Source organism: Chelonia mydas, chromosome 13 (genome assembly GCF_015237465.2).
Source record: "Chelonia mydas isolate rCheMyd1 chromosome 13, rCheMyd1.pri.v2, whole genome shotgun sequence".
In the NCBI taxonomy this organism is placed as follows: domain Eukaryota; kingdom Metazoa; phylum Chordata; order Testudines; family Cheloniidae; genus Chelonia; species Chelonia mydas.
This window is the reverse complement of record NC_051253.2, coordinates 40,168,643-40,195,799: the sequence shown is the minus strand read 5'-3', so window position 1 is coordinate 40,195,799 and position 27,157 is coordinate 40,168,643. Positions and strand designations below refer to the sequence as shown.

General features: G+C 50.5%; 1 protein-coding gene and 4 gene segments (V, D, J or C); 4 read left to right on the top strand and 1 right to left on the bottom strand.

Moving 5' to 3' along the window:
• Window positions 1–27,157, top strand: part of LOC102932895 — a 489,191-nt gene that overhangs the window by 361,110 nt on the left and 100,924 nt on the right.
• The window catches only part of LOC102940154 (immunoglobulin epsilon heavy chain-like), a 1,331,510-nt gene that overhangs the window by 1,237,604 nt on the left and 66,749 nt on the right, over window positions 1–27,157 (top strand). The gene's annotated exons all lie outside the window — the stretch shown is intronic.
• Window positions 1–27,157, top strand: part of LOC119563587 — a 797,667-nt gene that overhangs the window by 723,793 nt on the left and 46,717 nt on the right.
• LOC119567832 overlaps window positions 1–27,157 on the top strand; it is a 50,026-nt gene that overhangs the window by 13,853 nt on the left and 9,016 nt on the right.
• LOC122462697 lies at window positions 2,804–23,283 on the bottom strand. The segment is given in 9 exon segments: window positions 2,804–2,940; window positions 5,085–5,224; window positions 14,405–14,737; window positions 15,234–15,563; window positions 17,202–17,516; window positions 18,718–19,037; window positions 19,350–19,676; window positions 21,182–21,490; window positions 23,150–23,283. Coding segments are annotated over 9 exon segments (2,144 nt in total).

Genomic DNA, 27,157 nt, shown 5'->3' with positions numbered 1-27,157 from the left:
TGGGGGGGCTTGAGAATAATATACAAACCAATAGGTTACCAAAGTGAGCACAGACCAAATCCCTGGTTTTTAGGGGACTGAAAATCAATCCGGTTCTTAAAAGAAGAATTTTATTTAAAAAAAGGTAAAAGAATCACACCTGCAAAATTGGGATGGAAGAGAACTTTACAGGGTAAATAAAAAGATTTAAAACACAGAGGATTCCCCTCTGACTCTGCTTCTCAGACACAAAACAGGAATAAAATTAACGCTTAGCACAGGGAAAATTTACAAGCTAAAACAAAAAATAATCCAACAGATTTCCTTCCTATTACTTACAATTTCTATAATTTTAGACATATTATTTCAGGGTCTTTTTAGGAGCTGGGTTACCTGCTCCGTCTCTCTCTTTGTTCTGAGAGGGAACACCAAAGAGAGCACAAACAATCTGAAAGTATCTTCTTTCCCCATTGGTCCTTCTGCTCAGGTGTCAACTAGGTTAATTGCACTGATTAATCCCTCACAGGTAAGCGATTCTGTACCTCTGGCCAGGAGGGATTTTATGTTACTGCACACAGAAAGGTTGGAACCCTTCCCTTTATATTTATGACACAGAGAGTAATGGCAAAGTTCTTGGTGCAGGCTTGTAGCAGTCATGCAGGTTCAAATCCAGTCTCTGGAGAACATCCACAGCTGGGAGGGGTCATTCAGTCCTTTGTTCAGAGCTTCAGTTTGTAGCAAGGTTCCTCCAGAGGTCTGAAGCAGGATCGAAGACAAAATGGAGGGGTTTTCCTGGCCTTTTATATTTTCTGCCCGTGGAAGGACACCCCTTTCTTCTTACTGTGGAAAATCACAGCAGCAAGATGGAGTCTGGAGTCACATGGGCAAGTCACATGTCCATGCATGGCTCAGTTTGCAGGCCGATGCCATTGTTTACATGTTAGTTTGAACGTTCCCAGGAAAGCTCAGACGTGGATTGGCATCTCCCAAATTCATTGTCAGTTAAGTGTTTCTTGATTGGCCACTTACGGAGAATAGTCCTTTCGCAAGAAGCTGAGCAAATGCTTGACTGAGGCTACTTAGAATCAAAACACATTGAGATACAAGTCCAAAGCCAATATCCATAACTTCAACTACAAAAATGGTACACACACACACACAGGATCATCACAACCAGCAAGTCATAACCTTGTCATAGACACCTCACTCCACAACCTTTGTACAATATTTGCTGCAAATATATAACAGTGGTTGCAACAATGATCCACGCGGTCACAGTTCACATCAATAACGTCACAGAGGGCAGCATGGAAGGGAAAGAAAGAACGGAAGAAGGAAAGAGAAAGAAGAATAGGTGAATAAGAGAGAGACTGAGTGAATGAGACACAGACATAAAAGCAGGAAGGGATGACACAGGCAGACAGACGGACCGAGCAGCTCCCCCAGTGCTGACCCCTCTTACCCTTGCTCTCTCTGCCCCCCTGCAGGTGAAGTGGCTGTTCTCCGCCATGGTGCAGCTGAGGCAGGCGAGTGGCCCCGAGTACAAGAACGTTGTCCAGCGCGTGGTGTAGGGGTCGCTGCCCCCGTCCACCCGGAGACAAGGGGCCGGGACTCCCGGCTCTATTGGTGACACCACCTTGAGTCCCACAGCTGCCCCCCCGCTAGCGCTGTGCCCCTGGGAGACCCCCCTGGGGGGACCGAGGAGCTCACCCCACATGGCCTAATCCGCCCTCAGCCACTGGGGACGCTGCCCTGCTGGGAGCTGGGCTGAGACCGGACAACTCATACCATGCAGGGAACCAGCGCCCCTAGTGAGGAAACAACCCGAGTCCCACTTCCCACCCTCCTGAGACCAACAGCCCCCTGCTCTGGGACTGGATCAGAGCCAGCGCCCCCTAGAGCAGAAAGGCCCCATATCCCCTTCCCCACCCCCTGCGCCAGCCAGCCCCCCCACCCTGGGGCAGGACCATAGCCAGAGTTGTGTCTGTCGTGCTGTATGTTGCATATTTAGCTCTTCATTGGGATTTTTATGGGTGGTGTGTGTGTGTGACTTTTGTTGTGTGCACTGAGTGACAATAAATAAATAAATAAATATAAATATACAAATCAGGCTCCATCTCATTCATAACCTCCATCCCCGACTTTCAGGGACCCCTGACACCCTCCAGAGGGTCATGTCGTGTCTGTAGGGGGCGCCTCTGGGCATGGAGAATAAAAGGAAGGATGCCCGCTGCACTGGCCCCAATGGGAGATGGGGGCCTAGCTACGAACCCAAAGAGCTGGGGCTTTGTCCCTCAGCCAATACAGGCTGGGACCGAGGGGCAGAAAGGGGAGATATCTGGGGCAGAGAATACCACTGATCAGGTAGGAAGGAAGAATGAAAGAAAGATGTGTATGTCTGAGAATGGACGGATGCGTAGATAGACACCGGGGGGTTGGGACATACAGTGGGTACCGTTCTCCTTGGTTAAATCCCCCCACACCACCCTGAAATGCAGCTACCAATTCTTAACTCCTTTTATTTTGGATCAAACACACAATTCCCTTGTAAGTTGCAAGTTAAACGATGGAGCAAATGAGACTCTTCTCCCTCGCCACAGTCCACGTTGACCAGGCCTCAGGACACTACAGCCCTGCACACACAGACACACAAGGAAATCCAGTCCCTGCCGTGGGATGGGGGTGGAGGACTGAGGGGCACGGGGCTGAGCTCAAGCTCCAGCGTGGGCTGCCCCACGGGGACGTCCAGGGAAGGACTCTGCCCTCCCTGCTCTGGGTTCTGCGGAGCTCAGACCCTTCAGCGGCCGTTGTCGCGCCCTCCACGCTGCCGTGGAACATGGTCCCTCCCGGTGTCCGGAGAGGGGGCCGGAGCCCGGCAGGGCTGAAGATGGAGGGAGGGAATGAAGAGGACGAAGCAGTGCTGTCCCCTCCTAGGAGCCCGGAGCCGGGCACTCACCGCACCTGTGGGACACAGAGAGCAGAGGGGTTCAGCCAGTGCCGCTCACGGGCAGCATCCTCGGCCGGGAGAGCAAGGCCAGAAGGGACCCTTGGCACCATCTAGCCTCGCCCAGCCACGCCTGCGTCCTGCCAGGATGTCTGGCTTGAGCTGGAGCTCATCTTCCAGACAGAGACACCAGCCTTGTCAAACCGCCTCAGGGAACAGCCACTGCCCAGCGGGTGCCGCACACCAAGTCCCTGGGGAGCCGCAGCTGCCTCCGCCGATTCTCCCTGCTTCTGGGACCAGCCCCATTGCACCGCGGCCCGGCACAGAACCGGCTTCACGGGCACCTCTGGCCCTTTGTGCTTCTGGGCCCGAAGACTGATCCTTAGCGATCACGGCTGAGTGCTCATTGATTGACGCTCATGGAGCCTTGCTCTTGGCATATTTCCTCTTGCTTCAAAAAAATTAGGGATCATTCATTTTTGGTCATTGATCATTAATGCCTGATTATTGACAAGTGATTCTTATCAATTGATAATTATTAGCAGCTTATTGATGCTTGATCCTCGATTCTTTAACATTAATTACTGATCTGAGAGTGTTGATTATTGATAATTCATTGCAGATTAATGGCTATTCAGCATTAAGTACAGATCACTAGGTACTGACCAGGGACAGCCAATCCGTGATTATTGATTTCTCAGTGATAAACGATTGGAATTGATAATAGATTGTTGACTCTCATGTATTGATCACTGCCGCATTAACCTGGATGGCAGCTCGTTAATTAGTGATGACGGGTGGTGGATTATTAATAAGTAATCGTTCCTGATTCTCTCTCATTGATGGTTGGTCACTGTCAGGAACCAGGGCTGGCAGCAGAGCCAGTCCCAGGCAACCTGACGTGCGCACCTGGCCTGGAGCCGGCTGCCTGATTGGCTCCGCCCTGATTGCTTGGCAGAGTCAGCAGCCCGGTTCATGAGCCCAGCACAAGTTAAGCAGCTGCCCAAAGAATTTCCCCAGGGCTGCCATAGCAGCTGTGACTGCTTGTTCCAGCCCAGCTCCTGCCTTCTTCCTGTCTGGGTCCAGCCCGGCTCCTGCCTTCTTCCCGTCTGGGTCCAGCCTGGCTCCTCCCCTCTTCCCGTCTGGGTCCAGCCCGGCTGCTGTCCTGCACCCAGGCTTTCGTCCCTCCAGGTAACCTGTTCCTAAACCTGGGCTCTAACTCCTGACTTTGGTGTTAGCCTCTGACAACCGTAACATCATAGAGCTGTGGGACAGGGAGAGACCTCGACAGCTCACCTAGTCCCCTCTCCTGCCCTGAGGCAGGACTAAGTCATAACTAGTCCATCCCTAGGACAGGTATTTGTCTAACCTGCTCCTAAAAACCTCCAACAATGGAGGATCCACAACCTCCCTGGGCAATTTGTTCCAGTATTTACTCAGCCTGACAGTTAGGAAGGTTTTTCCAATGTCCAACCTAAACCGCCCTTGCTGCAGTTATCGCCCATTGCTTCTTGTCCTGGCCTCCGAGGTTAACGAGAACAATTTTTCATCCTCCTTTTTAGAACAACCTTTTATAGATTTGAAAAATGTTATAATCTCATTCCCCCGCCCAGGCCACCCCAGTCTTCTCTTCTCCAGTTCTTTCAATCTTCCCTCACAGCTCATGTTTTCTAGCCCTTGAATGATTTTTGTTGCTCTCCTATGGCCTTTCTCCAAATTTTCCACCTTTCCTGAAATATGGTCCCCAGAACTGGACACAAGACTCCAGCGGAGGCCGTATCAGTACGGAGTAGAGCAGAAGAATTGCTTCTCGTATCTTCCTTACAACACTCCTGCTAATACATCCCATTCGTTTTTTTCCCCCGATAGTACTACATTGTTGACTCATATTTAGCTTGTGATCCCCTAGGACCCCCAGGTCCCTTTCGGCAGTACTCCTCCCTAGGCCGTCATTTCCCTTTTGTGTGTGTGCAACTCATTGCTCCTTCCTAAGTGGAGCACCTGGCATTGTCCTTATTGAATTTCATCACTGAGTGTGGGTGACTAAGCAGTTCCCGCGGCTGGCGGCTGGCTGCATGCTGATGGCGTGGGATCGATTCCTGAGCACGGGTTGTTGCTCTCAGCAGTGACGCGGGACCATGAAGGTCGCTGCTGCTCTTACCTTAAGCAGCGTGACGCCGGCGCTGTACAACAGGCTGAGCAGGAAGAGAGCAATGAAGGCAACAGGTGTCCAGAGACTGTCAGATTCCTCCTCTCCTCCTTCAACAGAGACGCCTTGGTCCTCCACGAGGCACTGAGGAGCTGGGATGAGACACACGTGCCGGTTAGAGAGGCCTCTTCGTTAACCCAGGGAGCTGAGTGGGCACAGCGGGGAGCTCCGATCTGTGCTCTTGGCAGGAGATCCCCGTCCAGGGCCAGAGACAGAGGGTCCCTGCCAGGGGAGACCGGGCAGGCTGCAGGTGGAGACCCCCCGTCACAGGCTGCAATTCTCACAGCAGCCTCAGGGATTTCAGCCCCAACTTCCATTAAATTTCACGCCCCTTGGCTCCTTTACACACCCCAGCCACCCCGAGCATGCGATTCCCCTCCCCAGGCCAGCAACAGAGCTGGGCTGAGACCTGCCAATGCATAGCTCAATGGGGCCATGCACCCCATCCAACAGCGGCGTCTTCCCAGCCAATGCCAGTTCATTCCAAAGCTGCCCTTCCAGATTTTGTGCCGGTGGCAGGGTGTGCATACCCGCACTAGCCAGGAAAGGGTTAATCACACCCGTGGGGTAGAGGAAGTCCTTCACCTCACACCATGCTAAGCAAGCTCCAAATGCTGTGCTGGTAGGAAGAAGAGCAGCCAGCTCACTCTGCACTGACCGCCAAGGAGGAAGGACACTTGGTCGAGGCTCCAACCCAGGAGCCATTACAGCCCTTGCCTGTGGAAGGTGGACATCTCGAGACACAGACCAGGGACCTGTTGCCTTCAGCTGACCAGCTGCAGTCGCTGTCCCAGGGAATTACCTGCTCCGAGGAGCTCGCAGACCCCAACGTGATATGGACTGCCTTCTTCAGGAAGCCCGGTAGGAAGTGACCCAGGGAGGTGGAGGGAGTGGTACCTCCCACCCGTCTAAGGTCAGCAAGCTGCAATGAGGGGAGGAAAGCAATAACAGACAATGCGGAAATGGCAGAGGTGCTTAATGACGACTGTGTTTCCGTTTTCACCAATGTTAAGGAAAAGTTAGCACATGTGACTCCATTTTCGTTTGGGGCCCACCATTGTTTAAATGCCAGCACATCATACACCAGGAGGAGTAATCCTTAGATACTGAATCCCTGTGAAAATCCTCCTCCTTGTCTCCAGCCTGCCTTGACTCCCAGTATCTGGTTTTTGTCAGTCTCTAACTCCCTGTCTCTTGGCCTTGATGTGAGGCCTCCCATCCTGATAATAAAAGTTACTGATGCATGGCTTTAGGACCATGCTGTGTAATTAACATACTGGTATAGCACGAGGAATGCATCAAGCAGGGATAGGTGGTAGATAAGACAAGGCTTTGTTTATTGGCTAAGGTTTCCGATGCACGAGGGCAACATGCTTTGCTAAAAAGTATATAACCTTTGTATAATCTGTATTCAGGGTCCCCTCCTGGCTAGCAGGGGGCACCACACTCGAGCGTAATAAACTTAGTGTCTTTTGGGAACTCTGCAGTTGTGGACTTTATTTTTGTGCCTCAGCCTAGATTCGAACTGTGCGTGTCCTACAAGGTGTAATTCGTAGCACTTGTGTGCGTGTCCTACAAGGTGTAATTCGCAGCAGTTGTGTGCGTGTCCTACCAGGTGTAATTCGTAACAGTTTTGGCGACCACGAAGGGACTCTAGGCTCGCCCCAACAAGCGAGACTACACTCCTCCTCTCGGACAGCTCCAGCCGGCACAGGGTGAGTTCACCTTTGAGAACTCCGAGGAGGGGGGGGTGTGAGCCGTCGCTTAGGCGATAAGGTGGCACATTTGGTGTCCTTTTGGTAGCCCATTATGGGTTCTGGGCAGAGTGTAAGTAAGGGCACCCCTTTGGCTGAAATGCTCGAGAATTGGGGGAATATTTCTGGTACCCATGGGTTAGGTTAAAAAAAAAAAAAAAAAAAAAAAAAGCTTGTGCAAGGTTGAGTGGCCAGCACTAACAACTCAGACACCTTTTGACTGGCCACCGGATGGTTCCTTTGCTGGGGAAAAATTAACAGTGCTTAGGAAGAGGCTGGAAAACAAAGCTCCAGCCCAGATGGATTATTGGTATGTATGGGACAACTGGGCTTATGCGCATGCGAAAGGACGTCCTCTTTCCTCCTCCTTTTCTTATTCATCTCAGGGGTCTCCAGCCCCGCTCTGTGCTGTGCCTGCTTCTGCCCCTCCTCCGGCTTACCCTCGGCTTTCTGACTTATGCCCGTCACCTCCTTGCTTGCCAATTAGCCGTGCTTTCTGTCCAGGTGACAAGCCTCATGGGGGGAGGACTCGGGTAGCCCTTGTAAGTAAAAATATTTAAGAAAAGAGACCAGGAGGGTTGGGGGCTAGTTAAGAAGCCCACCCTCCTTGTTAATTTGGTAGTGAAACAAAGCTGGTGCTCATGGAAGGGACAGTTCAGAGAAAAAAAAACAGGATCGGGCCCAAGCGGGCAGGCAGCAGATAGAGAGATTGGAAAACAGGTTGGAAATTGAAGGCCATAGTGAAAAAAGAGGAGTAAATAATTACAGGAATGGAAAACGTAAATCCCGGAATAATACTAGGAATGGTAAAATCTAAGTTAATTGGGTGTCGTTTTGGAAAAGAAGCAAGTGATTTAAGAAGGGAAAGTAAGAAGTTAACTCTTTAGTTGCTGGAAAGAATTAAGCAGTTGAACTTTGTGAAATACTGGAAAGAAAAAAAATTCTTGGTTTCTTTGCAGCCATTTTGGAAAAAAAATGGGCCCTTTTCCAAAGAAATGCAATTATACAGTGCTACTTAATTAATATCTTATTAGGCTCCAAGGGGCTACAATAGGTGGTGTCTTCCTTTTCAGGTCGCTGTGTGTTTGACAGCAGGAGTTAAAAGTAAAAGGCAATCAAAAGTCTGGTAAAGTTTATTGTGCCCTTTTTAAAGTAAAAATCTTTAACCTGTGGATCCAAAAGCAAGCCGGAAAGCATTTGTTTTAATGTAAATTACCTAACCGATAAGGTAGAGGCCACTGTAACCTGGGCTGCCTATAAAACAAATACAAGAAAATATGGGTAATTCCTCTGTTTTGCCTGCAATTACCAAGGGTATTTGTATAAAAAGGAAATATTTTAAGCGATGACTGACTGCCCAAAAGGGGCAGATTTGTGTTTTATTTTTGTCTTTCAGAAAATCAGACAAAACTGATGCCAGCTGAAAGGCAATTCAACATCTCATGAATTTACTGGCACAATAGGAATTCTGTTCTGTGTTCTATGTCCTGTCTTGTGGTGTTTGTCTTGTGGCCAGAATTGCTGTGTTTAATTTTTCATAGGACAGTTTAGTTTAAAACTAAATAGAAGGGTTAAATCAAAATGCAGATACTTGTTTTATTCAACTTGGAATACAAAGTGTTTGGATAATATCAAAAAATGTGATATACTAAAGTTTAATACATTTGCTTAAGTAAAAAAAAAAAAAAATTTCATTGGCCAGATCTTTTAATTGAAAAAAATTGTTGTTAAAATTTGCACACCAACAGTCTTTGGAAGCAAGGACATGAAAGGTTAACCCACTCCCCATATTATACATGAGATCCTTCTGGCTACCTCACATTTCTAGCCAGAGGGCTGGGGAGGGAGGAAAGCTATTGGACACCAGAGGTTATACCAAGTGGACTCCTCAAAAGTGGGTGTGCTTGTCCTGGCTTGTTGCTCCAAAGCTCTGTAATAAAGTCGTTTTCCTAGAAGGGTGTATGTGGCATACATTAAACAATAAGTACTAAAGTGCTGTATAATGGGCAATGTACATGTGTTCCTTTTTAAACAAAGGTGTATAAGTAAAAAGTGAAAGTTTCCTTTGCAGGTTAATAAAAGCCAAGAAGGGAAAAAGAAATAAAAAAGAGGACGAGCTAATTCAACGCTGCAGCTGGCAGGCTCGGTCCAAAGATAAGACACTAGCCTGCCCAAGGACACTACTCACAGCTAGGATTTGGCTAATAGCCAAGAAAGAGGGGGGCTTGAATGTGCCCAAGCAGCTGTGAGATCTGCAACACACTGCCAGACATTAATGAAATGTGTTAGGTCTCTGTATTTACAGGTAAAAGAAGTCCTGCTTCAAGAATCCTGAGCAAACCTGCCATTTGTTAAAACCAGGTGACTGGGTCTACATAAAGGTCCATCAACAAAAGACTACTCTGGCCCCATGCTGGAAAGGCCCTTATTAAGTCCTGCTAACTACCAACACCGCTGTGAAGTGCCAAAGACTGACTTCCTGGACCCATGCTTCTCACTGCAAAAAGACCCCTCCACCTCGAGATGACTTCACTTCGACTACTGATCAGCCTGTCCCTCCTTCTGGGTTTTTTTTCTTTCCTCCTTTTAAACAGCAGAAAGAAAAAAAACCAAAGTGAAGTGCTAGTAACCTCTCCCTTGTCCACTGACAAAGCTAACCTGCATTCAGTATTTGCTAAAGAAACCAAAGCACTACAGGGTGACGTGCTAGTAACCTCTCCCCTGTATAATGCAAAACCATGACTGTTCCAAGAAAAAAGAAAAAACGCCTGCTGTGCTAAAACCACCAAAACCCAAGGATTCCTGACTGCAAAAGACACTGAGACTTGTCCTTAATGGCAAAGACGGAGCATTGTACATTGGCAGGGAGGAAGTTGCGGGATGTATTCTTGGGAATGTGAAGTGAAGTGGTGGGGTGGGTTTATTCCAGAGGCTGGAACCTGTGCTTATAGGCAAGTATAAATACCAAAAACGCCTTACAGCCACGAACATTACTCCCACCATCTGCCACCACTCCTTTGCAGGTAAAGGTTCCTGGATCCATCATAGCTACGTTAAGTTGGCGCTGGAACCCCCACCTGACCCTGACAAGCCATTGGACAAGCCACTTCACGAATAAACACTACAACCAACCCATAGACTGAGCTTTCCAGCTACTGGGACCTTCACAGCCCACCAGGACTTTTTGTGTTCCTGTTTATTGGACTTACATTGCGGGTAGTGTTTTTTGTATGGTACGGGGAGGATGTCGACATTGGTATGGTTTGCCTGGGGGGTCCTCTCCCTATTCCCAAGTCCAGTACAAGGATGGGAGGGCAATAGCTTCTTGAATTTAACCCGTGCTATCAAACAGGGTGTAAATCGAACGCAGTGTTGGATTTGTATTCATACCCCCACCTATTTAGGTCAGGGGGTCCCGTTGGTAGGGGTACCTATCCCCCTTAATCGAACACTCCAAGCTAAGCTATGGGCAAACACTACATTTAACTGGAATGTTACAATCCAAATATGGTCTATTGATATGGTGGGTAATTATGGGTAATTATGCTTTATGTGTGTCACGACGTAAGGGCATAGAAAATACAGTTTTTGTAGGGAATTTTGTGGGGTGCAAGGACACCACCCAAATCAGCTCTGGTGCAGGAGCTCCCTCTACCTACTCCAGAACCCCGTGGCCAGTCCCCGAGGGGTCTGGCTGGTATTGGTTATGCAATCACACAGCCTATAAGGTTCTCCCAGCAGGATGGTGTGGTACATGTACCTTAGGGGCTATAGTACCCGCCGTGACAGTACACCAGAACCTGACCCGGGGAGAGATCCGCAATCTGGTATGGAGGGACCGACGAAGTATTCCTTTAAACCCCCTTTCTTATCGGCCCAAAGGCTTTCACTCCTTTGTGCGCTGGTTTCTGCCATGGTTGGGAGTAAACGAGCTGGAAAATGCTATAGTTAACATTTCAGCCTCTGCCGTGTACATTGGTCAAACTGGACAGTCTCTACGTAAAAGAATAAATGGACACAAATCAGATGTTAAGAATTATAACATTCATAAACCAGTCGGAGAACACTTCAATCTCTCTGGTCACGCAATCACAGACATGAGGGTCGCTATCTTAAAGCAAAAAAACTTCAAATCCAGACTCCAGCGAGAAACTGCTGAATTGGAATTCATTTGCAAATTGAATTCTATTAATTTGGGCTTGAATAGAGACTGGGAGTGGCTAAGTCATTATGCAAGGTAGCCTATCTCCCCTTGTTTTTTTCCTACAAACCCCCCCCAAGACGTTCTGGTTAAACTTGGATTTATGCTGGAAATGGCCCACCTTGATTGCTGTGCACATTGTAAGATGAGCTATTGCCAGCAGGAGAGTGAGTTTGTGTGTGTGGTTTTTGGAGGGGGGTGGGGGGGGGGGGTGAGAAAACCTGGATTAGTGCTGGAAATGACCCACCTTGATTATCATGCGCATTATAAAGAGAGGTTTCAAAGAGGGATGGGCTATTACCAGCAGGAGAGTGAGTTTGTATGTGTGTGGGAAGGGTGAGAAAACCTGGATTTGTGCTGGAAATGGCCCTACTTGATGATCACTTTAGATAAGCTGTTACCAGCAGGAGAGTGGGGTGGGAGGAAGTTTTGTTTCATGGTCTCTGTGTGTATATAATGTCTTCTGCAGTTTCCACGATATGCTATGCATCCGATGAAGTGAGCTGTAGCTCACGAAAGTTCATGCTCAAATAAACTGGTTAGTCTCTAAGGTGCCACAAGTACTCCTTTTCTTTTTGCGAATACAGACTAACACGGCTGTTACTCTGAAACATTTCAGCTGCTTTGGAATTAATGGCAAATGCTACTGCAGATGCTCTATCTGCCCTTCAAATTGAAGTCACCCAGCTATCCCAAACTACATTGCAAAACTGCCTAGCCCTGGTTAATCTCCTTGCAAATCAGGGCGGGGTTTGTGCTCTGGTCAACTCAAGCTGTTGTGTTTTTATAAATCAGCACCATAGGATGGAAACTGACATCCACATCCTCAAGCAACAGGCAGCCCTATTCCACCACATCAGCCTCGACACTACGAACGCCGGATTCCAGGAGGTCTGGGACTGGCTCACCTCATGGCTACCGGATGTGGGGACTTGGGGACGGCGTATTTTGTATTTACTTTTTTTGACTGTTATTGTTTTTGAGTTATTTTTTGTATGCCTACAATGCTGCAGTATGTGCTGTCGGCAGTTGCTAACCCTGCAGCGCGGTTACTCAGCCCTGATATAGCTTACTGACGTACAAAAAAAAAAAGGGAGGACTGTTAAGGAAAAGTTAGCACGTGACTCCATTTTGGTTTGGGGCCCACCATTGTTTAAATGCCAGCACATCATACACCAGGAGGAGTGATCCTTAGGTACTGAATCCCTGTGAAAATCCTCCTCCTTGTCTCCAGCCTGCCTTGACTCCCAGTATCTGGTTTTTGTCAGTCTCTAACTCCCTGTCTCTTGGCCTTGATGTGAGGCCTCCCATCCTGATAATAAAAGTTACTGATGCATGGCTTTAGGACCATGCTGTGTAATTAACATACTGGTATAGCACGAGGAATGCACCAAGCAGGGATAGGTGGTAGATAAGACAAGGCTTTGTGTATTGGCTAAGGTTTCCGATGCACGAGAGCAACATGCTTTGCTAAAAAGTATATAACCTTTGTATAATCTGTATTCAGGGTCCCCTCCTGGCTAGCAGGGGGGCACCACGCTCGAGCGTAATAAACTTAGTGTCTTTTGGGAACTCTGCAGTTGTGGACTTTATTTTTGTGCCTCAGCCTAGATTCGAACTGTGCGTGACCTATCAGGTGTAATTCGTAGCACTTGTGTGCGTGTCCTACAAGGTGTAATTCGTAGCACTTGTGTGCGTGTCCTACAAGGTGTAATTCGTAGCATTTGTGTGCGTGTCCTACCAGGTGTAATTCGTAGCATTTGTGTGCGTGTCCTACAAGGTATAATTCGTAACACCAACAAGGTTGGTGGCGATTGGACGTCTAACGTAGTGAATGCCAGTGAAAATGAGGTAGGATCAGAGGCTAAAATAGGGAAAGAACAAGTTAAAAATTACTTAGCCATGTTAGATGTCTTCAAGTCACCAGGGCCTGATGAAACACATCCCAGAATACTTGAGGAACTGACTGAGGAGATATCGGAGCCATTAGCAATTATCTTTCAAAAGTCATGGAAGTTGGAGGAGATTGCAGAAGACTGGAAAAGGGCAAATCTAGTGCCCATCTATAAAAATGGAAATAAGGACAACCTGGGGAATTACAGACCAATCAGCTTAACTTCTGTACCCGGAAAGATAATGGAGCAAATAATTAAGCAATCAATTTGCAAACATGTAGAAGAAAATAAGGTGATAAGTAACAGCGTGGATTTGTCAACAACAAATCGTGTCAAACCAACCAGATAGCTTTTTTTGACAGGGGAACAAGCCTTGTGGATAGGGCGGAAGCAATAGACATGGTATGTCTTGACTTTAGGAAGACTTTTGATACAGTCTTGTGTGACCTTCTCATAAACAAACTAGGTCAATGCAGACTAGATGGAACTACTATGAGGTGGGTGTATAACTGGTTGGAAAACCGTTCCCAGAGAGTAGTTATCAGTGGTTCACAGTCATGATGGAAGGGAATAATGAGTGGGGTCCCGCAGGGATCAGTTTTGGGACCAGTTCTGTTCAATATCTTCATCAATGATTTAGATAATGGCATAGAGAACACACTTATAAAGTTTGTGGACGATACCAAGCTGGGAGGGGTTGCAAGTGCTTTGGAGGTTAGGATTAAAATTCAAAATGATCTGGACAAAGTGGAGAAATGGTCTGAAGTAAAAAGGATGAAATTCAATAAGGACAGGGCCCATGCAATGCGGCCCTGACATCAGTCAGGAGATCTAGGAGCTGCAATATCATAAATAATAATGGAGGATAGCAACTCACTGCAGAGGGATGGGCAGGTAGAAACATGACACTGCATGAGGATGGATGGATGCAGACAGGAGATTGCATAATTTTGCATGCATGCATGGATGGACGGATATTGTGCAATCAAGGAGACAGGTATCGCAGAGGGTAGGATGGATGGATAGATCCTGTGGAAGGATGAATTGATGTAGACAATCCATAAGGAAAGGAGGATGGCTAAAGACAAAGAAAGAAAGAAAAGTGGGGGGATACATCTAGATATTGTGGGAGGAAGCGTGGATGGGTGGATGAGACACAGAGACAGTCTCCGCCAGAAGACACACCCTTCATCACAAACTCTAGCATGCTGCATTTTTGGGGTGGCATATTCCACACACAGCCACACTCTGTACACCAGAGCTCCCACAGCTTTACACACAGGCTAAGAGGAATCCCAGACCCCACGAGGTTCCCTGGCCATCTCAGATACGCCGTGAGGAGCCCACGCGGCTCTGCTCCTCAGTAGCAGGTGACGGCGGTATCGGACAAGATCACAGAGACATTGACGGTGCTGGGTTTACCGGACGCTTTCTCCACACTCCGGTGGATGAAGGTCATGGGCAGACCCTCGTGCCCCACCATGCAGGCGTACATGTCCCCCCGCTCTCATTCAGATGCCAAGACATTGAGCTTGCTGTAGATGAAGTAGCACTCCTCCTTCCCAGCCTCCCGGATGGGGCCGATGTTGGTGTAGGCCTCCTGGGGCATCGGCCGGTCCTCCTGGGTCCATGTCACCAAGATGGCTCTGGGCCGGAAGCCGGAGGCCAGGCAGGTGATGGTGGCCAATTTCCGGAGAGCCAGCTCCTCAGCGTGAGGAGGGGAGATGTAGACAGAAGGGGCCCGGAGGGAAACCACTGCTATGAGAAACACCAAAGGGTTAATGCAAAGGATTGGGATTCAGGAGTCCTGGCTACCACCCTACACCCTCATCGCTCTGCTGTATCCCACTAGACCCCCAATCCCCACCCAGACCCATGGATACAATCCAGCAGTTCGGGCCACACTAACCCACCAGATCCAAATACCTTCCCTGAAAAGGGGCTATAACTCAGGACTCATGGCTTCCAGTCTCCCTATTCTAACCCACGACATCCCACTCCCCTCCCAGAGACAGAAAAAGAACCCAGGAGTCCTGACTCTGTCCCCTTCTGTCTCATAAATTTGCCCGTTTCATCCCAACCACAAATTTGCGACTCCCAGTCCCAAAGACCTCAAGCCGGATCACAGCTAGCGCCCCCTAGAGACAGAAGGTCCCGTGTCCCATTCCCCACATCCTGAGCCAGCCACTCCCCCCAGCCTGCAGCCGGATTGGAGCTGGCGCCCCCTACAGGGGAAAGGCTGAGTTCTTACTGTGACTCTTGCGGATGCTCTTGACAATGGCCGATGGGATGTCTTGGTGCTTCACGGTGCAGGTGAACTCCTCCCCTGACTGCCACTCCTCCACGCAGACCCACAGGATGCTGGTTGCACTGTAGGTGCCATCTTCCTGCAGCACTGGCTCCCTGGAGACCACGGCCAACGGGCCCCCACTACCCCGGCTCCAGGAGACCTCCAGGCTGCCGGGGGTTTCCATGCCACTCACCAAACAACTGATGGTGGCATTCTGCCCTATGTAGAGGTCCTCCAGGGAAGGGGGAAGGAGAGAGACCTCCAGAGCGTGTCGATTACAGTTGCTGACACCTGGTGGGGGGCAGGAGGCAGCGTTGAGGGCTGGGCTGAGCAAATATTTCAACAGGCATGAGGTGGGTAACTGAGTGCCTCTCTCTCAGGGGCACAAAGCCCAGGGGCTGTTTGGGAAAGGGGCTGAGGGTCACTGCAGGTGGAAATAGGGCACTGGGTTCCCTGGTAGAAGGGGCAGGACCCTCATCTTATGGAGCAGCGGGGAAAATGGCTGAGATTTTCCAACCACCCGAGAGATTGGGATTCCTGGGTCCAATTATGCTTATTTGGGTCTCTCGGTGCCAGGAGCAAATCTGAAGGGCTCCGGCTTTGTTGGGAGAAAGCCCCATTGTGGAAAACATGGCCAGGGACAGACCTGCCGTGGTTGCTCAACTCTGGGTCCTTCCAGCCAGAAATTCATGAGCTTGATGACCCACCTGACCTCAATACAGTTATTCCCCTTTACCAGAGATGGCAGCTGGTACACAGGACAAATGACCTGCCCATGGTCATGACTGGCACCCAGATCCTCCTGCTCTAACCACTAGACCCCACACTGCACCCACGGCTCAGGACAGAACTTGTGTTCCCTAAACCCTACCCTCTGCACAGGGAGAAGGACCATTTATATTTCACACCTGTGCTCTCCTGAGGTCCCTTAGGACATGAGTCCCCCAACTCCCACTGCAAGCCGATGGAGGAGGGGAGACCTCGAATCACTTTAGAAATCTCAGCAGGGAAACCCAGACTGATGGGAGCCCTGGCACCCAGGGACAATGTCCTCTATTGAATGTTGTGTGAAGGATATGCATGGTGTCGCTCATGAGATTAGTTTCTAAAGTGGACGTCCAAGCCCCACTGTGGGGCAATGGAGCTGAGAGGTTTCTCTCCTTTGTTTGAATGAATTCATGGGCTTCTGAATCCGATATGGAATCTGCCCCACCCCAGCTCATCGTTTCCTTGAGAACAGATTTTAATTGCGTACCTGTCATGGCTGTAGATCCATGAAGACTTTCCTATGTGCCAGCAACAAATTTAAGGAATAAAAAGGGACAATAAGGACAAAATTGTGAATCAGCCACCTTGGGAATCCATGTCCAAGTGTGGAGCAAACAACTCCCAGGGGGATCCATGGTTAAGAAGGAAAGAAATTTTTCAGTGAACCACCTCCCTGCCATGAAAGTCCTCTGTGAACTTTCCCCAAGAGCAAGAGTGTCCATCCCAATGTCTTGGCCAAATCACAGCCCAATGAGATTACATTCTGCACCCTCCTTTAAATTCCCTCTTGCAGTTAGGACAGTTTTCCTGCTTTTCCGTTAGTGCTGATGGGGTCTGTGAAGCTGCAGAATCATCTCCTCCAGGGGTGGGGTGGGATCCCCATGACTTGGGGCATTTCGGACTGGATAATGCCTTGGAAATACAGGGAACTCTCCTGCACAGGAGTGGAGGGGACATTCTCCACCCAGCTCAGGTTGCAATAAATCTTGGTTTCACCAAAGACGGCATCATAATGGAGAAAGAAATCCTTCATTGCCACTCCCGCCCTCCCCCCACCAGGGCTCACATGGAGTCATGCGGTTGTTTATGCCATTGGCTGGACGGGATAAGAACACATGTGGAAATCCCCAAATTAATACCTGCCTCTGAGAATCCACTTACTGAGGGACACCTTTTCCACAACCCTCTTGGGCTCTTCCATGGCCGGGTGATGCACCACGCAGGTGTAATTTCCTTCTCTTTGACTTTGCTCAACCTTCAGGATGCTGTAGGCAGAGAAAGTGCCACTTCCTGACACAGGGCCATTGTTGTAACTGGACTTGAGTTCCGGGAAGTTATTCTTCAACCATGACATGCTGATCTCTTCAGGGTAAAAGCCACTAGCTTCGCAGATGAGAGTCAAGGAGACTCTGTTCCCGGAGATGTCTTCGTGGTAGGCTTGGGAGACAGTGACGGAGGGCTCCTTCTTACTGATGCCTAAATGAAAAGGAAGAGGGGCAAGAGAGAATAAGACTTGGTTTGTCTGTCTAAGTTAAGGACTTAGATTCACCAGCTATCTCTGTGTGAAGGGACCAGGGAGGCCAGTTGTTCAGGGTATGTGTGAAGCTAGACCAGGCAAAATAAAAATCCAACCCTTGAGCGCATCATCTCCCTTGAAACTCAAAGAGCCTGGATCTTCACCCAAAGCCTCAACTGAAATCCAAAGCCTACCCGCAGAATGCACAGTGAACTTCCAGATCCTCAACCTTCAACGGCAACAAGTTAACATCATCATATTCATCTTCTTCACCTCCCTTGTTTTTGTAATCACTTCCTTCCTCCTTATCTTCATCTTCTCCACCATTCTAACGTTCCTTATTTTTTTCTCCTTCAGCATCTTCATTTCCTTCTTCATTGTCATCATCATCATCTTCAACCCCTTCGAGATCATCATCCTAATCGTTATCCTCAGCTTGGTTTTACAGTAACGCAGATGGGCAGGGGGCTTTGAGCTAGTCCTGTGTCCCAAACCTGAACCCTCACCCCAAACCTTGAACCACATTATCTCCTCTTCACCCCAAGTCTCCACCATGCATCATCATGACATTGGGTCACCAACCCATTTGCTCACTCAGATGGAGCCTCTTCCCTTCTTCAAACGCTCACAGCAAAATACAACACAATTGAGATTTTTTAAAGGCTGGCTAAGGGACTTGGACACCTTGGGTATTTCAATGGGATTTGGGCACCTAACTCCACTGGAGACTTAGAGATTCTCATCAGAAACATCCCTGAAAGACCAGATGCCAGCGACAAGCACCAGCCTGATTTCCAGAGGTAAGAAGTACATATGCACATCAGACCAGAGTCCCTAACAGGCCACATCGCTGGATCCCAGGGAGCGGAGGGAGTGAAATTCTTGGAGAATCTGGAAATTAATGATAAAGCAGGGAATACTGGGGAAACTGTGCAAGTGGAAATTACTGAGAGATAGAGAATGATTCATAGGAGAAATAATAATTATACCTGCAATACACCCCTGTGCTGAGGGCCTAGGCTCCGCTAAAGTCCTACTTGTCGGGGGGTTAACTGGGACGTAGAGGCTGCCTAGGACTTGTGCGGGGTGAGTTTCACCCTCTAATCCCAATTAACAATGACTGGAGTTTGCCTTTCCCTTTGACATGCCAAGGCTACTCACCTGTATTGCTCATGGTTATGTCTGGGTTAGTTCTCCAGAACAGGGTGTGGTCACTTTGCAGGTAAATATGGTGCCTTGTCCCCATTGGGCCAGTGACACAGGGTGAGAACTGACAAGGCTGGTGGTCCCGTTGCTGTTCTTCTTGAGAGTTTCTGTCTTCGCCGCAGAGCTGACTTGCCCATCCACTTTCCATGCGATTCTGCTGGCTGCTAAGTCATAACCCAAAACTAGACAGGTAACATGACCAGAATTTTTGATGACGTCTTCATAGGAGGGTTTGGTTAAGTAGATGGTTGGGTCAAGTGAACATCTGAGGCAGGCTGAGAAATGCAAACAGATGTCATTGACCAGCATAAATAATGTGGAAAGGCAGAAAAAGACTATCGAAATCTAATCTAATCTATCCATCCATCCACCTCCATCAGAACACTGGTACTATCCATCCCATTCATCCATCCCCCCATTATATCTCTTTCTCGTCCCATCCACCTACAGTATCAATTTCTCTATGGTACTCCTATGTCTCCCATCACACTGGGGTCTAGGTGCAGTCCCACCTACCCTTAGGCAAGTCTGATTTCTGAGTAACTCTCCACCCCACCTCCCCACCATGCACAGGCGTAGCCCCTCACCCAAGCACTTGCTGGCGTTGTGCATGGAGAGCTCTGTTCCCACTGCTGGGTGGGTCACGTGACAGGTGTAGACGTCCCCCGTCTCCCAGCTCTGCCTGGTGACGGTCATGCTGCTCTGCCCCATGTAGGAGCCATCTGTGCCCATTGCAGAGGAAAAGGCCGGGGTGGGGGGGCTCCTCTCCTTTCCATTCACCAGCCATTTCATGTCGGCTTTCCCGGGTCTGAAGCTCAGGAGGAGGCAAACCAGCTCCAGCTGGCTCTCTGTGGTGCTGTCCTCGCAGGTGGGGACCAGGAGGTGAACCTGGGGTGGCATTGTCAAACCACACACTGAGAGCAGAGAGAGGGGAAAACACAGTCCAGTGTCATTCTCCGTAGATCCCCACTCCCCTTCCTGAGAGAGTGCTAACTCTACAGTCCCCCCAGCACTGGCAAAAACCCCACCTTGTTGTGCTGTGTTTACACTGCGTACTTTATTCAGCCTCTAAGGATTAACTTCACAGCCACGTAAGGGATTAAAACAAATGGGAACAGGGCCCTTAAATCATTTAGGCAAATACTGAATGCCTCTGTGCATTCTTTCTGTACATGCTGCATGGAGTGTGTTCTCCCTGGTAAACAGCAGGGACAAAGCTGGAACTTGAGCTGTGTTTGTTTGAACTTCTTTTCCTCAATTAATGTCCCCTATTTAAGGGGGACTGTGGTGCTGTAGAGCATGACATGGCATCAGAAGAAAACCTGGGAGAGGACTAACTGTGTCTGACTACGGAAAAAGGGTCAAATCCTCAGCTGATGTAAGTCGGCACAGGGCCACTGACTTCCGTGGAGATCAGTCGATTTACACCCATTCAAGTTCTGACCCCAGAAGGCCTACGTTTGCTGCTCTGGGGTTGTATCCATTTCAAAAGATGCCCGAGAACAGCCGGAGTGCAAGAATCACACACAGCTCCATGACAAAGAGGTGTAAGCGAGTGCTAGCTTGTAAGGGGGTGTAGCCCCGTTAGGGGCAGCGGTTGCTGGGAATTGGAGTTTCATGGGACTGCTTGCTGCAGTCTATATAAGGGAAAGCTTCTGGCTCAGTGCTGAGGAAAGCACCTGAGGGGGAAATCTCTAGATGCGGACCAGGCAGGAGGGCTAGGAACCATGCGGGAAAGGGGACCTAGTGGGAAAGGGGGGGTGTGCTCCCCATCCAGCAGGCTGAACGCTGGGGGGGCCCCGGGTGGCTGGGAGCCTGTGCTCTGAGCTGCACTGGTTTTGCTTTGAGTCCTTGTGTGTGAACAAACCTGGCCTTTGGACTGAAGCAGCGAATGGGCTTTGTTCTACCCACCCCCCAGTGGGAGGAGTCTGGGTCTGGATTTGGGTTTGGGTGAGGGTGAGGGAGTAAGGCAGTGAGCCGAAGATTTCCCCTGTACAGAAGGGCAGCATGAGGCTTAGGTGCCATTTCAGACCAGCTGCGTGTCTAAGATTTCCCAAGGTGCCTGAGGGATTTACGTGCCAAGTGCCCAGGAGAACCGGGTGCCTAAATATTTTAGGCAGGGCTGAAAAACCTCCCCTTTAGTGGAACATAGGTCTCTGCCCAGGGTGCGTTTCACCCTGAGGTTTGCCTCATTCCAGGGCCCACGGAGAGGGGCGCTGGGGGTGGGAGTTCTGCAATGACAAAGCACCAGGGCTCAGTGTGTTTCAACATGGGGCCAAACTTTCTCCACTCTTTCAGGGTGAGATTTTTCCAAAGGCACCTACGGGATGTGGATTAAGATTAACTGGCTCCCAGACCCTCTAGGCGCTTTGAAAATCTCAGCCTGGCTGCCCCCTCCTCCCCCCGCCGCATGTCTTACATTCCTGAGGGAACTTCCCGGACACTGTCTTTGCTGTGCCTTGATGCGTCACGTCGCACTGGTAGGGGTCGCCCTGCCGGGAACTGTCAGAGGGGATCAGCAGGCTGCTCTGGGTGTGGAGCCCATTGCTCATCGTCACCTCTGGGAAAGTTTTGACCCCCTTGGTCACTTGGCCAGAATTCCACTTGATGTCCACTGGTGATGGCAAATAGCCAGTTACGAGGCAGGCCAAGCCGGTGTCCGGGGGCGCATTGCTGGTCTTGCTGCAGCAGGGAACCAGGGGGAAGACGGAGGAGGTTGTGGGGGTCGCTGGAAAAAGAAAGAGAATATAAGAGAAACCATCAAAAGGGGGGAAACTCTGAAAACCAGGCCACTGATCTACCTACATCCGTCCATCCACCTCCCTCTGTGGCCTGATGGCTGCCTGGCCCAGTGGCCAATTCACTGGGAAAGGAGTCAGGACTCTTAGGTTCTATTCCCAGCTGCTGTGGGACCGTGGGCCTGTCGCAGACCTTCTTTCGCCCTTTAACTTTCCATTGTGAAGTGGTGTCCGAGCGATGGACGAAAAACACGTGAAATGGGATTCTGACCTCGGCTGTTCCAGTGTAAACCTGGAGCAACTCCAGAGGACTAGCTATGGTTTTGTGCAAGTGATGCGGAAAGGAGACTCTGGTCCTTTAGAAGGCAGAAATATTCCCCACACACCTCACAATGTGAGTCCAGCCCTCCTCAGCTCTCCAGTGTGAAGCGAGCATCAGTACTGTTCTTGAACAGATGGGGAAACTGAGGCCTGGAGAGATGACGTGGCTTCCCCAAGGTGACAGGGGGAGTCTGTGGGAGATCTGGGAACCGAAGCCAGCTCCCTAAATCCCTTCCTCTGTTTGATGACAAGACCGTTTGTTAAAGCTAGGGAAGAGCCCTCCATGAGTCATGGGTGGATGAGATAACTCAACACGTGCGCTTTCTCTTCCAGTCCCTGCCCTTCTATGCAAACACATCTTTCAAACCATACACCTCGGATTCTGGGCTCATTCAGTCTGCCTCTCCGGGACACTGACAGGTCCAGGGGAAATTCACTGAGGATGAAATATTCACTCCCAGCTGGCTTTCCCAATTTTACAGTATTTTGGGGGTTGCAGTCCTTTGTTCTGGATTATGATGGACTCTCCATGACACGGAGTCCTTAAAGCCAGCTTTGGCCTCTCTTTCTAACTGCTCTGCTCGACCAGAAGGTGGGGGCTTGGGCCAGGGATCACCGGGGGATGTGCCAATCATGGTGATCTCTTCTTCTGCCCTGAAACTCCACGAATTGATGAGCTCTAAACAGGTCAAATTGCAGTGGACATTCCACCACCAGTCATGGTGCGAGGAACTACCCAACTACTTCTCACCACCTTCACAGGAGCCAGGACCAGAAGAGACCCTTTGTGTAATAAAGACAAACTGCCAGGAGACGTTAAAAGAAAGAAAAATGGCTAGAAGGAGACATGATACTTGTGTGCACCTAGGTACAGGACATCTATCTATCCCTGTACACACCCACTATCAATCTATCCATCCTGGGTGGTTGAGAGTCAGGACTCCTGGGTTCTTTCTCTGGTCGTTAAAAGGTTAGTGCAGGTGGGGCTGAAATGTCACCTCCTAGGATCTGTCCCCAGTTCTGGGAGTGGACACGGATCTCCTACGTTAGAGTGGGGGGGCTGGGAGTCAGGACTCCTGGCTTCTATCCCCAGTTCCAGGACAGCCATAAAATCTCCTTCACCCTCCCTCATGGCAGGTTCTCAAAAAGAGCCCCAGGAGGCATCAATCTTTTCTGAGTTTTGGGACCTTCCTGGCTGAATCTCTGGGGAAAACCGACCAACAAACAAACAAACAAACAACATGGGCTGAAAAGGGGAAGTTTACACAAGTGAAAGTCACACTGAGGTTGTTTTTTCACCCCGGTTTTAGTCCCCTGGGCTCACCCACCTGTCCAATTTTCATACCTTCTCACGAGCTGTAACAGTGAAAGCTCCCCAGTGGGTATCATCTCTTGTTTTCAATCTATAATTATCTTGACTACCCTCTGGGGGGGAGGAGAGGGGATGTCTGACAGGCAAAGATACCTCAGAAGAGCTACACGACAGACACAGAGCAGAGCTGGACTCCCGGATAGAACTCCCCCCGGTCTACAGTGCCAGACGACGACCCAACATGGTGAGTGAATTACAGGAAAGTGGCTGCTGTTGGCTTCTCACATGAGTGCAGAGGGTGTTTTAACCCTATCAGAGATAAATGGGGAAAAGCTGGGGAGGCCAGACTGTGCCCCCGCCTCCCGCAGAGACAGGGAAACAGAGGTGCTTATCTCACACTCCACCTATAAGCTGGGATAACAGTTTTGAAAGAACTGTAGGGAGCGAGCCCAGGGCTAGGCCAGCAGGGGCTGCAGGTTACAATTGAGGGGCACTAGCAGAGCTGGCTGAGCGAGCAGGGGCTGTGGGTCGGGAGTGAGGGGCATCAGCAGAACTGGGGACAGCCCAGGGCTGGGCTAGCAGGGGGCTGCAGGTCCGGAGTGAGAGGCACCAGCTCAGCTGCAGGGGGACGCCAGGACTGGGCTAGCAGGGGGCTGCGGGTCGGGAGTGAGGAGCACCAGCAGAGCTGGGTGGGGGAGCCCCGAGCTGGGCTAGAAGGGGCTGCTGCTCAGGTGCGAGGGGCACCCACAGAGATGGGTGGGAGCCAGGGCTGGGCGGGAGCCAGGGCTGGGCTAGCAGGGGGCTGCAGGTCAGGAGTGAGGGGCACATGCACGGCTGGGGGGTAGGGCTGGGCTAGCCAGGGGCTCCAGGTCAGGAGTGAGGGGCACCGGCAAGGCTGTGGGGGGCAGGGCTGGGCTAGCAGGGGCTGCAGGTCAGGAGTGAGGGGCACAGGCAGGGCTGGGGGGCAGGGCTGGGCTAGCAGGGGGCTACGGGTCGGGAGTGAGGGGCACCGGCAGGGCTCAGAGGGGCAGGGCTGGGCTAGCAGGGGCTACAGGTTGGGAGTTAGGGCACCAGCAGAGCTGGGGGGTGCCAGGGCTGCGATAACAGGCAGCTGTGGGATGGGAGTGAGGGGTACAGGCAGGGCTGGGGGGAGCCCAGGGCTGGGCTAGTAGAGGGCTGCGGGTCAGGAGTGAAGGGCACAGACAGGGCTGTGGGGGGCAGGGCTGGGCTAGCAGGGGCTGCAGGTTGGGAGTGAGGGGGCACCAGCAGAGCTGGGGGGGCAGGGCTGAGATATCAGGGGGCTGCGTCTTGGGAGTGAGGGGCACTGGCAGATCTGGGGGAGCCCAGGGCTGGGCTAGCAGGGGGCTGCGGGTCGGGAGTGAGGAGCACCGGCAGAGCAGTGGGGCAGAGCGGGGCTAGCAGGGGCTGTGGGTTGGGAGTGAGAGGCACTGGCAGGTCTGGGGGGAGCCCACGGCTGGGCTAGCAGGAGGCTGGGGGTCAGGACTCAGGGACATAAGCAGACGTGGGGCGCTCAGGGTTGGGGGGCTGAATCTAGAGTTTTGGGGGAACAGCTGAATTGTTTCTAAAGGGCTTTTCTTGTCTCCTCTTTTTAGCCCAGTCGCAAATATCTGCAACCAAAAACTTTCTAAACTGAGGCATAAATTTCCCTTTAGCATGTCCCTTGTCAGAGGTAAAACCCTGAACTCGCCAAGTGCAGGAACACGTCTCCCTCAGCCGTCCCAGCCTCCCTCCACCAGCTCTGTGCTCATGCTCCATGCTGAAGGCCGAGCGTGGGGAGATCCCAGCACAGCTAGATGTCAGCTTGGCTGCCTGGGGCTGGACGTAACTGGCAGCCCCTCTTCGGGCAACAGCTCAGAGTTCAGGCTCCTAATTTGGCCTTTGAGTTGAGCTGGCTCCGTTTTTGCAGCGCACTCAGCTGGAGACGCGTTGGGCTTCCTTTCCACGGGGGACGAGCCCTGACGTCTCCAGCTAAAGCCCACTGGAGATGCAGACCCCAGTAACTGCTCCCCAAGGAGCCTCAAGTTTGGGCATCTAGAAAGTGAGGCTGCTGGAATTCTTGGGAGATTTCTACTGTAGAGTTTAGGAAAGTGTCCAGTAAAATCTTCATCCAAATTGGTTAGAATATGAGTGTTTCCTGAGTGGGAATCTGGCTAGAAAGGTCGTGCGCGAGGGGGCGTGAAAACCAGTCGACTACTGAGTTTGCGGGAGGGAAGGTTTTTTACTCTAAGCCCAGAACTCTGACCCTAAACCAAACCTTAAGCCCAACTACTTAGACCCCCAACTCTGTCCTAACTCCCTAACCAGGACCCTAACCCCAGTGTGCTAAGCCCCGACAGATGCACCAACTCCTTTACCCCCAACACCTAATCCTCGCCCTTTCCCTATAGTCCTATCCTCATCCTGAACCCTGGCTCTCTAGCCCCTACTCCCCAACTCTGACCCTCTCATCAAACCCAACCCCTAACCCTAATGTCCCAACCTGATCCCCCCAACCCTGACTTTAGATTGCTTAGGCTGCAATGGTCCTGGGATCAGTAAAGTCCTAGTCCTTATTTCTCTGTAAAGCTCCTGGCGCAATGGGTCCCTGATCCTAGATTAGGTTTTCTAGACACTGTGATACAAGTACTAACGACCCATTATACCCCTAACCATAACCCCAGCTCTAACCCTAACCTCCCCACCTTCACCCTCTGAGCACTAGGGTTTCCATGTCTCCAGTTGGGTATCAAGCATCCCAGCAACAGAATTATGAGTCATCGTGGCAAAATGCCCCTTGGGATAGGACCCAAGAGTCTCACTAACTCCCTCTGGGAAATGGCAGCAGAACCGGTAGGAATCTGGTGGATCAATGGCTTCAAAATTGGCTAGAAATCCAATCACAACATGTCAAAAATTGAACTTGAGAGTGGAAATGTATTTGACCCACTATTAAACCATCACCCTTAATTCTACCACAGCAACCTCTAGCCCTTAACCCCAGCACCTAACCCTAACCCTTAATCCTCCTCCGCTATGTATAACGATAACCCGAACTCTAATCCAAAGGGCCCAAATGTCCCGGGTTGATTTGGACAGTCCCAGTCTTTCCTATCAGTGTCTCAAGTGAGTTCCCAGGACTCTAATAACGTGTGTTTGAGCGACAGAATTGCTAATTGGCCACTAGGGACTGATGATGTTAGCAATGAACCTCGGAGCCTAGTGAGAATATAACATTCAATATTCGTACCCAAGCTAAAATTGCTGGTCTAACATCTACATGTCTTCAGCTGGAGACCGGAAGACCCAAACGTTTCTGGTACCACACTTCTTCCGAGAGCCCAGAAGTGTCCCCCAATTTCAGTTCCTTGGTCAAAACTTGGGTTGTTTTCTACCTGCAGACACTGTGATTTCTCCAAGGAGAATTTCTCTGCCACTTGAGCACTTCGGCACCTAATTCCTGGGTTTAGTACCTGGCTGTGCCACTGACCTGCTGTAACCAGGTCCCTTCCTCGCTCTCTGCCTCAGTTTCCCCTCTGACCCTTCCTTTACCTTGCCTATTTGGCCTGTAAGTTCTTTGGAGTAGGGACTGTCTGTCATTGTGTCTCTCTGCAGCACCAGTGTAATGGGGCCCCCGATCACAGACAGGGTCTGTTTAGCACTAAGTGATTTGGGGGCCCTGATCCTGGTCACTCTGTGACACAACCTGGAAGACGCGGGGCAGCCTCTCTCAGGCACCCACTTACACACAGACATTAACAAGACCTTGCAACAGTCTCACCACAAGCTGTCTGCTGTGCTGAATGGAGCAGAGTGGGGCTCCGTTAGGGGACGCTCTCCCCCGGCATTGAGTGCTGGGCCCAGTGCCACGCTAGGGCCCCCATGCTGCATGGAGCGGGATAGGGGCTGCATCTCATGGACTCGCTCTCTCTCCCTTTGCAGTTAGCCCCACGGCCCCGTCTGTCTTCCCCCTGACCTCCTGCATCGGCGAAGGCACCACCCCCCAGGTCACCTTCGGCTGCCTGGC